The 12,827-nt window shown below is 44.2% G+C and overlaps 1 protein-coding gene across 1 annotated transcript; it reads left to right on the top strand.

Annotated features, from left to right (window-relative positions):
- Positions 1-1,179: 1,179 nt before the first annotated feature.
- Positions 1,180-12,701, top strand: SAYSD1 (SAYSVFN motif domain containing 1). The gene is made up of 2 exons (XM_033103563.1): positions 1,180-2,179; positions 11,980-12,701. The coding sequence occupies exons 1-2, from the start codon at positions 1,973-1,975 to the stop codon at positions 12,322-12,324; spliced, it is 552 nt and encodes a 183-aa protein (XP_032959454.1). The 5' UTR covers positions 1,180-1,972; the 3' UTR covers positions 12,325-12,701.
- The last annotated feature ends 126 nt before the right edge of the window (positions 12,702-12,827 follow it).

The raw sequence follows: 12,827 nt of genomic DNA, 5'->3' as shown, positions 1-12,827 counted from the left end.
CTTTAAATATAAACATGCTGTTGACTCCCAATATGTATCTTCAGTTCTGACTTTTCTCTGAATTCGTGTTCACTATCCAATTGCCTACACTGGATGCCCAACAGGCATCCCAAGCTCTGGGCATGTCCAAAGAAAGCTCTCCATGTCTATTCCATAATCTTTTCTTCCTACTCTCCCCCCATTTGTGTAGAGGGCCCCAGCACCATTCACTCGGTTGCTCAGGTGTGTGTGGGGGGAGGAGGAGTGGCAGAAATCTGTCATCCTTGATTCCTTTTTCTCATACTCCACATCCAATCCAACTGCACATCATGGTGGCTCAGATCTTCAAAATATATTCAGAACGGACCAGTTCTCACCACCTCCATCACTACCACTCTAGCCCCAGTCTCTCATACTACTGTATGAAAACCTAACGGGTTTCCCTCCTTCTACTCTCGCACTCTTCCATGGTCCCACATCCAACAGCCAGTGTGATCCTCTAAAAACGTTGTATCATGTCATCTCCTGCTCAAAGTCCCCAGTCGCTTACTATCACCCTCAGAATACAATACAAAGTCTTCATCATGGCTTATAAGATCTTTCACGGTCTGGCGCTGTGCATCTTCATTTTCTACCATTTTCTCCCTCCGTCTCCTCCAGTTATATGGGCTTCCCTGATGTTCTGTGGGCAGGTCAAGCATACTACTTGAAGTCACAGGACATTTGCACTTGCTGTTTCCTCTGACTACAACACTCATCTCCAGATATCTACATGTGTCACTCATTTCACTTAGATCTCTGCTCAACTGGCATCTCCTCAGAGAAGTCCTCCCTGGTCATTAGGTCTAAATAGCCCCACCATTCCTATTTCTTACTTTTCTTGATAGCACTCATCAGTACCTGGCATTACATTAAACATAAACATGTAGTTATGCATTTGTCTATGTTTCCATTTAGAATGTAAGCGCTAAGAAAACGGGGGTTGCTTTCCTTCACTCCAGCATCTCCAGTGCCAGGTACAATACTTGTCACACAGCAGGCTCTTGACAGATATTTGTGAAATGGAACAAAAGACGTCATTCTAGTTTGTCTGGTTTCTTGACTCAAACTCAGCAAGATTCAAGAAATATTTGAGAGTCAATTATGTGAGTGGCCCTTTTCTAGATGCTTACCGTAGAGCTTTAAAAATCTATCTAACAGTCCCTGACCTGAATCGTGACCTTTTGGGTACGTAGTGACTGGAAGAGGGAAAAAGGGAACCCTCGCAGTACGAGACACGTTCTTCATCTGGGTAGTGGTTATACAGGTATTTACCTGAGCGCAAACCTGTTAAGCCATACCCTTAAGATTTGTGTATTTTAAGCCGCATCCCCGTAAGTTTTCAAGTTTCAGACCTATTTAGACACGCCAATACGTAGTTTCCAGTGTGGCAAAAGCAACGACAGAGGTCTGTACAGCCTGCCTGCTATGTGAGCAGTGAAGCGCTAACGCACGCATACTCGTTAAAAGGAAAAGGGGAGGCTGTATCCTGTCTTCCGTCTGACACCAGAACGTCCCAGAGTTCATGGGCCTTCTTCAATGCCCTGGGACCACATTCTCAATCTGGCGCCCAGATGAGCGCTCCACTGCTAAACAACGCTCCACCTGTTGGGGAGCAGATCCTTGAAGTGAGGTGCCCAGCAGAGCTTCCCTCAGAGGAGCCCGGGGCGGGAGGAACATGAAACGGTCCTTAAGCTTTAGATTCTTAACCATTGAGCCTGAGGGGCTGGACACCGCGTCCACGCGCGTCTGGAGGGGACTATTAGCCGCACAGACAGCCCGGCAAACGTCACAAACAGCGCACGTTGGCACCCCGGGCCCCAGCGCGCACGCGCAGCAGAGAGCCGCCGCTACGCAGGCGCACTGCGGCCTGCCGCCGGAATAAGCGGAGCTCAGGTTCGCTGCGGGAGGGTGGGCGCGCGCTCCCGGGCGCGCGGGGAGCAAGGCGCGCGCCATGGAACAGCGGTTAGCCGAGTTCCGGGCGGCCCGAAAACGGACGGGACTGGCGGCCGAACCCAGCGCTTTGAGCCAGAGCGCACAAACCTCGGGGGAGAAGGCGGAAGCAGCTGCGGCTCCAAAGCCAGTCCTATGCTGGTTAAAACAGTTCCTGGTGTGGAAACCGAGGCCCGCGAGTGTCCGGGCTCAGCCCATCCTCGCTCAGGTGAGAGGAAGGAGGCCTCGTCCCGGGAACCTGGCTGCTGGGCCGCTGTCGTGGCCACAGTGGAAGCTCCGGGTGAGGCCCCGCCCCCCGCCCTTTACGTGTAGTTTACAGGCCCGCCCCGGTGGAGGAGCGGCCCCGCCCACACGTCATGACCCGCAGGCCACGCCTCTTCTGGTTCTCCGCGAGGCCTTCGCTGGCGGGGGCGGGGCCTTCGCTGGCGGGGGCGGGGCCTTCGCTGGCGGGGGCGGGGCCTTCGCTGGCGGGGGCGGGGCCTTCGCTGGCGGGGGCGGGGCCTTCGCTGGCGGGGGCGGGGCCTTCGCTGGCGGGGGCGGGACTGCTGGAGCTTCCCGCTTGCTGGGGGATGGGCCTCGCGTCTCCAGCCACATGTGTCAGTATTGATAAGTGTCTGTGATATTTTCTTTCCAGCCTGCCACCCACGCAGCTCCTGATTCCAGGTGGGAAGCGAGGGTGTAGGGTCCTAGAAGAAAGCACCTCTGCCCTTTCCCTTGTTATTCACAGCGAGTTGAGTTATCGTTGTGACACCCTGTGGCTTTGGGAAATCTCTCCACAACCGTGTTGAGCCATAGCCCTCTGCTAATGGAGGGTAAAAGGTCTAATTGGATACTGATAGAAAGTGGCAGTAATTAAGCCTTCATTTAATTTCGCACCTGAACCACTTACAACCAGTAGCCCTAATAGCCTGTCCTTTAGAAATGGTGTTTGAATACGAAACTAGCAGGAGTGTCCTAGCTGTAACTGTTGAACTAGAGGAGCTTATTCAAGTTCAGTAATGAATGTTGAAGGCGAAAACAATATATACATTAGTATATATATAGCCTTTTCACCCTTTAAATCTTTTGGTAGTCTCTTATTTTGCAGATGAACTTAATTCCCATCTCTTTTGTATCTTCATTTAGTTTTCACTCGTGAGTAAAGTGGCAATGTGATTTGCATGTGAGACTGGAGTATCTGTGTGGGAATATGGGATAAAACATCAAGGGAAAATCGTTGCTTTGAGACAATCTGACATGGCCTTTGTACCTCATAAGTGTAATGAGCCAAACATTTCCTTTGAAAATTAAAATGTACTGGAGCAGAAGTTTATCTTACTCCCGTAAAGTTATTTTTATTACATTCATTTATTATTGCACAACATTTGGTTTTAGGGAATTTTTAAAAAATTGTGAAGAACTTATTGTTGTCAGTTTTGATACTATTCTCCATGACACCAGGGTTCCAACTGACTCGCAGAAAGAGAGTGCTGCAGGGTTCAAACAATCCATTTCCTTGCATGCATTTTCTCTCAGGATAACTTTATTGTTGATTAGAACTCACTGAGCACAACAATTGGTTATTATTTTAGAATCCACTTCCCCTACCCTTTTTTCTTCCTGCAGTTAAAAAAAACAATGTCTGACCCACACAATGAGTTTTTGACTGTATGTCTCATTACCAAATGAATTTGAGATAGTGGACTTGGATCCAGAGAAGCTGAACTTGGAGAAAGCTTCCATTATTAAAAACCCAGAGCTGATGGCCTGACAAAAGGATGAGAGGAAATGCTGGACCTCCCGTTGGTTCTTATTAAAAGCTGTTTTTCATAAGGGACTCTGTCCTAAGCTCATTTTCATTGACTTAGTTATCATTCCTGGGTTTGCTCTGGTGTAAAAATTCTCATTAATTTTTTTTTTCCTAATTTACAATCCATGTCTACCTAATAATTTTGGTGGCACACAGTGGCATGTCAGAGATTTCTTTAGCCTTCAATTTGTAATTGTTTCTATTTTTGTGATCATCGGTAAGGCAGCTTCCACATCTTCCTTCCCCCACTCTCGAATTTAGCTTAGGGTAATGCAGTCCCCTCAAATATAATAATTTTTTCCTGTGACAAGCTTCTACCACATTAGGGCAAAAATGCTTGTATTAGTTTTTTAATCCTAGAAACTCCTTGTCTCTCTCCCCAGCATATCCCACACCCATCCTCAGGGCACCATCTAGCCCTAAGGTCCACTACCCACATCCATCGTGCAACTCTTCCCCTCTAATCATTGGCCCACTGCTCAAATGTGCTTTTTTTTTTTTGAGTCACCTTGCTAAGCACAGTCTTTGTATCAGCCCCTGAAATCCAGCAGTTATTTTTCAGTTTCTTCCTTTCCCTCACCAACATTCGTTCTTTCAGCAAAATCCTGTCACCTGCCCACTATATTCCATCTACTGTCCTAAATCTGGGGAGACAGTGTAATAAAAACAGACAAAGCCCTGCTCTCACAGAACTTGCATTTGTGTTTGGAGAACAGACGATAAACAAAATAACAGAATGGTGAATGCTATGAGCAGATTAAAAAAAAACCCCAGATACTGTGCTAATGAATTGGGGATGAGAGGTGCAGAGTGCTACTTTAAATTGAGTGGGCAGGGAGGACCTCACTAAGGAGGTGACATTTCATAAGAAGGAGCCACTCTTGTAGAAACTTGGGGACAAGGCCAAGGGCACATGTGACATTTTTGCTGAGGTTTGTAGGAGAGGAGGGAGCTAGCCAGGTGTGAGTGGAGGAGAGCATTCTTCTCTGAGGGAAACACAAGTGCAGAGGCCCCTAGGTGGGAAGCTGCTTGGTATTTGAGGAATGGAAGTATCTTCCCTAAGCTATGCCTATGTGTGCTGTGATGACCACAAACATTTCCACACACAGCTTTTACTACAGAAGGTGCACAGGGACTGTTATAAAACAAATGCCAAATGTGGCAGAGGAATTTCCATATCCCTCCTCTCCTTTTTTCTTCCCTTTGCCAGTTCATTTGACACCCCCCCACCCCCACCAACTCCTCCTAGCTCTCTAACCCTGCACCTTACCATTTCCCATAAAGCCTCCTAATGAAGTAAGAACAGCTTTGGAGGGAGCCCATCCTTGGATCCCAGACCAGCCTCATCTCTGCCTATCGCAAGCTGTGTGACTTTAGGGGAGTTACTTAACATCTCAGTGGTTCCTCATCAGTAAATTGGCAATAATAATGCCTGCCTCGTGGATTTCAGGAGATCAGGCATCTTGAAGGCACTCAATAAGTGGTGACCATAAGCATGATTTTTATATTCCCTCGATAGTAAAATGAATTCAGTGTACTGTGAATTTCAAGTTGTGTGCATTCAAAATGTATTGTTTATCCATCAGTCCATCATTTGTCTCTGACATATGGGTCACCACCCTGATCTCTGCCTGGTCCTCTCTGTCTGGGCCTCCTGTATAAGCTACTAAGTTTTCCTGCTTCTGCTCTTGCAGCCCATTCTCTACTTGGCAGCCAGAGTAGCCTAAAATAAATTGGATTCTGTTAGTTCCTGCTAAGACCTGCAGTGATTTCACTATTATGCACACTGGCCAAATCTGAAAGGGACACATACATTTATTTAATGAATGTTGCCGAGGTGTTGTGATGATATGTTAAGGGCCTTCCAATCTGCCTGAAAAGATGATAATTACAATGTTGATGCGAAAAAAGAAGGGTCTAACAAACTTGAATTTCTGAAGCAACATAAAGCCAATGACCTACTTTTTTTTTTTCCAATAAATACCAAATATTTGTGGTCCCTTTTAACATTATCATGTGAAGAATAGGGGATATAATTGAAGGAAAGAACTAAAAGTTCTGCTATGTATTGAGAACCTATGTTTGGCTCTGGAGACACCAAAATATAATAAATGGCAGTCTGTGGCCTTGTGGTAACAATCCAGGGACACGTGTGACCTATATTAAAAGAGATACTTCAGTGCCAAATAGTTTGGTGCTCAATGAGAAAGAGCTAGTCGGTGCTCCAGGAGGCAGAGGAGGCACCCTCCTTGATGGCCGAGGAGGTCAGGGCATACATAGCTCACCAATCATGCTTGTCTGGAAGGAAGACAAGGAGCTGAGGAATAGAGGGGAAACAGAGGCGATTCCAGGCCACAGGCAATGTCTTTGGGTAGTATGACCAGTTGAACTGGAGTTGAGGGTTCATTTATACAGAAGTAGATTTTGTACAGGAAATTTTTTTAGACCATCGTTTTTCAAACAGTTATGACTCATTAGTGAGCGGTGAAATCAATATAGAGAAATCTAGTCCTCTGTAGAAATAAATTTAAAAAAATAGATGATGAGCGCTTCATATGTAACAAAAGTGTTTGTTGATTTGTGAAACTTTTTTTTCATATGTATGTATATATATGTCTCAGTACAAAAGGTATTTCTTCTTGTGGGTTATACCCAAAAAAGTTTGGAAAATACTAGAGTGGAGATTAAGCTCCCAAAAGCAACCTAAATATCTGTGCTTCCATTAGTACCCAGTGCAGGGGCCTGTGTACTGGCATTTCTATCTGTTGAATAAATGGAAGGTCTTGAATTCCACCCAGAAGTTTACATTTTTACCTGTATGCAATAAAAAATTGTTGAAGGTTTGTGAGCAGAGGTTGATGAGTGTTTTAGGAGATTCATTTAGCAACTGTATGTATATAGGATGGTGTGGGGAGGGAAAAGATTGGAGGCAGAGAGTCCACTTGCCCAGCAGTCATTGCTCAGGCCTGGGGGGGTGTAATTGCTATAACAGGAATTTTTTTTTTTTTTTTTTTTAATACATGGAAAGGATTTTTCTTTCCTGTTTCTGGTATAGTCCTCAGTTTAGAATCATGCCACTCATAGAATTTTAGCTCATCTAATCAAGTCCACAAACATACATCAATTTTCTGTGTAAGGCATGTGTGTGGCTCTTGCATTATCAATTACTGGGGAGTTTCTCTGTGGGGCATAAATTAGCTCTTGTTAGCAGCAGACTCATCTGAGGAAATGTCTCCCATGACTGGGAACCCATCGAATACTGTACGGTTTTGATTGGGTCACATCTTACTAACTGCTGATCAGTTCTGATTCAGCTGGAGCAGGGCACATGAGTTCTTTGGAGAGGATTGTTTTAGCAGGGCTAAAAAGTAGAAATCAAGGAATTTCCTGTCAAGGTGGCAGAGTAGATAGATGCTGTGCTTACCTCCTCTCACGACCACATCAAATTACAACTAAACTACAGAACAGCCATCATTGAGAGTCACCTGAAGTCTAGCTGAACTGAAGCCCTACAACTAAGGACATACAGAAAAAGCCACCTCAAGACTGGTAGGTTAGGGCAGAGACGTGGAAGGCTGGTCCCACACCTTCATGTAACCATTAAAAATCTGGAGGGATATCAGCTTCGGAGGTCCCTTCCCACTCCCCAGAGGAGGGAGGGATCCCAGCTCCACACCAGACTCCCCAGCCCAGGGATCCTGTGCCAGGAAGAGAAGCACTCATAACTTCTGGCTGTGAAACCAGCAGAGATTGTGGCTTAGTCAGACAAGGCAGCTGCGGTCCCAGGTACTTCTGTTAAAAGGCCTGCACATAGACTTACTTGCTGATGGACTCACTCACTCTGAGTTCCAAGCATTGGGGCAGCAGCTCAAAAGGCACCAGGGACATATGAGGAACTGAGTTGTCTGGCCTCAGGGCAGGGACTGAAGGGGCAGCTTTCTCCCAGAAAGAGGAGCTGGCGGAAGCCATTGTTTCTTTGTTGAGCCCTCCTCTCTCCCAGTGTGCAGATGCAGGCAGCTGCCATATCTGAATCTCCATCAACCTGGCTAACACCATTCATTCATCCTTATTACCTAATACCCCTTCCTCTCAATTTTCTGGCACACCAAGCTGTTTTCAGTGGCTACTCCGTACAAATAGCCTGCCTTGGCTCATGCTGCAGACTTTCCTAAAATCTCTCATAGATTAACAAAACCCAAACAAGCAGCATCTGACTTTGGTGTGTCCCGTACCTCTTGCTGAGCAGTCCTAAGCCCGGCTCTAGCCACAGCTGGCCTCGGTTCATGGGTTGGCCTCCTGAGGCACCTCCAAGTCCAGTGTGGGTGGTGGCCATTTGTGGATTGCTTTGTGGCTCATGCCAGCTGACCCCTGGCAAGGCACAAGTTCTGGCTGAACTGGGCCTGTGGTGGGGCCCCTCCTCCCAGGAGGCCCTGGGAACTGATAGGACTAAAGGCCAGCTTCAGACCAAGCCAGAGCAGCACTGGGTCATCTCCAAGGACAACACACCCAAAGGGCAAACTGGACAGGCACCAGCGCCCTGCTAAAGCGAATCCTGCTCTGTAGGGTCAGCCTCTTCATAATAGCTCCTCCACTGTAGTCATAGCCAGTCCTCAACCAATCAGTCCAAGGGTGAATCCCTCTTATTGATATGCAAACAGCAACCAAGGCTCAACGACAACAGGAGGGCACACACAACCCACACAAGAGACACACCTGGAGCATCCAACTCAGGTAACCAGGGAGACTGCTGCTGGGCCCCACAGCACCTACTACATAAGGCCACTCTGAAGACCGGGAGGTATAGCAGCCCTACCTAATACATAGAAACAAACACAGGGAGGCAGCCAAATGGGGAGACAAAGAAACATGTCCCAAATAAAAGAACAGAACAAAGCTCCAGGAAAATAACTAAACAAAATAGAGACAAACAATCTACCAGATGCAGAGTTCAAAACACTGGTTAAAAGGATGCTCAATAATCTCAGGGAGAACATCAACAAAGAGATATGCAACATAAAAATGGAGATAGAAAACATAATAAAGAACCAGTTGGGAATAAAAAATACAATAACTGAAGTAAAGACTTCATTAGAGGGAATTGACAGTAGATTAGATGAAGCAGAGCATCAGATCAGTGATTTAGAAGATAAGGTAGCAGAAAACACCCAAACAGAACAGCAAAAAAGAAAAAAGAATCCAAAAAACTGAGGAGATTTAAGGGACCTCTGGTACAACCTGAAGCATACCAACATTTGCATCTTAGGGGTGCCAGAAGGAGAAGAAAGCAAGGAATTGAAAACCTACTTAAGAAATAATGACAGAAAACTTCCCTAAGCTGGTGAAGGAAAGAGATATGCAAGCCCACAAAGCACAGAAAGTCCCAAACAAGATGAACCCAAAGAGGACCACACCAAGAAACATAATTAAAATGCCAAAGGTTAAAGACAGAATCTTAAAAGCAGCAAGAGAAAAGCAGTTACCTATGAGGGAGCTCCCGTAAGACAATCAGCTGATTTCTCAACAGAAACTCTGCAGGCCAGAAGGATTTGGCAGGAAATATTCCAAGAGATGTAAAGAAAGGAACTATAACCAAGATTACTCTACCCAGCAAGGCTGTCATTTAAAGTTGAAGGACAGATTAAGAGCTTCCCAGACAAGGAAAAGCTAAAGAAGTTTATCACCACCAAACCAGTATTACAGGGAATCTTAGAGGGACTTCTTTAAGACGAAAAAAAATATATGAATAATAAAATGGCAATAACTACATACCTATCAACGATTACTTTCAATGGAAATGGATTAATGTTCCAAAAATATCAAAAGATAGCGGAGCTGAATAGATAAGAAAACAAGACCTTTACATAGACTGCTTGCAAGAGACTCACTTCAGGTCAAAAGACACACACAGACTGAAAGTTAAGGGATGAAAAAAAATATTTAATGAAAATGTAAACAAACAAACAAAAGATAGTTAATGAAAATGGAAACAAATAAACAAAAAATACTTATACCAGACAAAATAGACTTTAAAACAAAGAGTATAGTAAGAGACAAAGAAAGACCTAGTAATCCCACTTCTGGGTATTTATCAAACCCATAATGCTACTTCAAGGGTACGTTCACATCCATATGTTCATTGCAGCATTGTTTACATAAGCCAAGAGATAAAGGCAACCTGGGTGTCCCTGAATGGATGAATAGATACAGAAGAGGTGGTACTTGTATATACAATGGAATATTACTCAGCTGTAAAAAAAGAATGAAATCTTGCCATCTGCAACAACATGGATGGATCTAGAGTGCATTGTGCTGAATGCAGTAAGTCAGACAGTGAAAGACAAATGTCATATGATTTCACTTACAAGTAGAATCTGAAGACAAAAATAAACAAATGAAACAGAAACTCATAGATAAAGAGAACATTTTGATGATTGCCAGATGGGAGGGGGGTTGGAGGTAGGTGAAAAAGGGGAAGGGATTAAGAAGCACAAATTGGTTGTTACACAGTAGTCATGGGGATGTAAAGTATAGCATAAGGAATATAGTCAGTAGTATTATAATAACTGTGTATGGTGTCAGTTGTATACTAGATTTTTCGGGGTGATAGATGGGAGGGAGGTGGGGGGAAGGGTATAAAAGGTGAAGGGATTAAGAAATATAAATTGGTAGTACAAAATAGTCATGGGAATGTAAAATATAGTGAATATAATCAATAATATGGTAATAACTATGTATAGTGCCAGGTGGGTACTAGTCAGGGGGATCACTTCCTAAATTATATTGTCAACAAAAAACCATCCAGCCTAACAGAAAACATAGAAGCATTGATTTGAGCCAAACTAACAATCACTGGGAAGCAAAGTCTCAACAGATTGAGAAAATGCTCCGGAAAACGGCGGTTTTGCAACTTATCTTACACATTAGAATCTAAGTAGGAGGTATGCATGAAATCCATTGGTTGTAGATTAAGGGGTGGGAGAAAGCAGAGCAGGGAAATCTCTGGGATTGGATAAAAGTAAATTGGAGAGGCACACACTTCTTTTACATTGGTGGGTACAGGATAGTAAATAACATTTTATAGCACATAGAGATGGTATTTGGGGAACAAGATAACAATGAGGGATTTTGTAGTTTTCTGCTCTGGTGTGGTGGGTTGTGCCCCCTGGTGGTCCGGAAAAAGGGGATTACTCTGACATTCCAAGAGCATGTTATCTTAGATGCAAAAAGACAACAAATAGACTCTTTTAAGGTAAAGATTGACTTTTGTCAAGGAAGCTACAGGCCAAGGATGTGACTACTGGCCACAACCTGCTTTTAGTTAGGAATTTTTATATTCAGACCATCTTACATGGTTATTTTCAGTCTCCTGAGCCTGTCAGGTTTAACCTGTGGCCCCTTTTCTGTCCTCAATATGAATGTCTAACCACTAGGCTGTACACGTGAAACTAATATAAAATAATGTCAACTCTAATTGAAAAATTAAAAGGAATATAAAGAAGAACAAGAGATTCAAAGTTCCAGATATAAAACAAATAAGTCTTGGGGATGTAATATACAGCATAGAAATATAGTCAATAATTTTGTGATAGCGTGGTACAGTGTCAGATGGTTGCTGGACTTATTATCATGGTGACTGTTTCTTAAGCATAGGGAATATAATCAATACTGTGGTAATAACTGTATATTGCCAGGTGGGTACTGTTGAATAACTCTGATGTACACCTGAAACTAACATCATATTGTATGTTAGTTATATTTTAATCAAAACCTTAAAAATATATAGTGGGGGAAGGGAACCAAACGGGGTAGTAGTAATAATGGTTGAGATGGTCGCGTTAAGGCAGACCTTTTGAAACTATAATGCCCTGTGTAAATGGAAGTATAGCGTATAAGGCAGATTCACAGAGAAGATCCTCAGGAAATGTTTAGATGCATTGTTCTTACCTGAGGCATAGTTCTACCCTGGGGCTTTTTATGGAGAAAAAGGCAAAATAAAAGCTGACTTTGTTGGACAGAAAAGAAACAAAAGGAAATGGAAACATTAAAAATGAAAGTGCTTACAGTCTGCAGCACACTTTGGAATAAAAAGGAAAACAGAAAATAGAAATCAATGAGCTGGAGGCCTTCCCCGGGCCATGAGCGCTGCCTCTCCACAGTGGTTTTCATCCTTTCGGCCCCATTACCCTTTATTCTTACTCTTGTTTGTTTGCGTGTCCTAGGAAGCGGCTCCGCCAGGGAGCAGCACACCACCGTCCCCACGGAACACAGCCATTCCCCCGCCATTGCCACGGGACCAGTCGTTCTGGACCAGCGTCACCTTCTTGAAGGTTCTTCTCTGGTTGGTTCTGCTGGGACTGTTTGTGGAACTGGAATTTGGCCTGGCTTATTTTGTCCTGTCCTTGTTCTACTGGATGTATGTCGGGACACGGGGCCCTGAGGAGAAGGAAGAGGGAGAGAAGAGCGCCTACTCTGTGTTCAATCCGGTCTGCGAAGCCATCCAGGGCACCCTGACTGCAGAGCAGCTGGAGCGCGAGTTACTGTTGAGACCCCCGCAGGGGAGATAGGACTGCTGGCTTGCTGCTATCCGTTCACATGACACCACACCTCTGTGCCCGTGGGTGTGCGCTGGTGTCACGGGCCCCAGACGAAGGACAGCTTGCGGGTAACTGCGAGTTTCTACCTTTCCTGGATCTGCTGCAATTTTATCTTGAACTTCTCTTTGCTTTTGGTGGAATTCCCTGAAAGACACTGTGGTTCTGATACAATTTATAAAAATTACATACCCAAGAGAGACCTTTTTTGCCTCATTATTTAAGAGAGATGATTTTACAGCACTAGAAAGACATTGGGAGATAACTTTTAAAATACCCAGCCATTTGTTGTAACTTAGGTACATCAGGACTGTATATTAAAAGTCAATGTTCCCTTTCCATCTTCTCATATTTATAACATTTTGTTTCCTAAAAAGTTTTAAGTTGCAAGTTTTGTTTTTCGTTTGTTTGTTTTTTGTTTTTTCTTCCTAAATCTTGCTTTTTCAGTTATTAACAGTATTGAAAACTAAAATATC

The sequence above is a fragment of the Rhinolophus ferrumequinum genome, chromosome 3 (genome assembly GCF_004115265.2).
Source record: "Rhinolophus ferrumequinum isolate MPI-CBG mRhiFer1 chromosome 3, mRhiFer1_v1.p, whole genome shotgun sequence".
Classification (NCBI taxonomy): Eukaryota; Metazoa; Chordata; class Mammalia; order Chiroptera; family Rhinolophidae; genus Rhinolophus; species Rhinolophus ferrumequinum.
The sequence above is the reverse complement of the archived record's forward strand: the minus strand, read 5'-3'. Positions and strand labels throughout refer to the sequence as shown.

Coding starts and splice junctions, on each gene's coding strand:
- SAYSD1 (XM_033103563.1), top strand. CDS start 1,973: ATGGAACAGCGGTTAGCCGAGTTCCGGGCGGCCCGAAAACGGACGGGA. Junction 2,180..11,979: donor CTCAGCCCATCCTCGCTCAG/GTGAGAGGAAGG, acceptor TGCGTGTCCTAG/GAAGCGGCTCCGCCAGGGAG.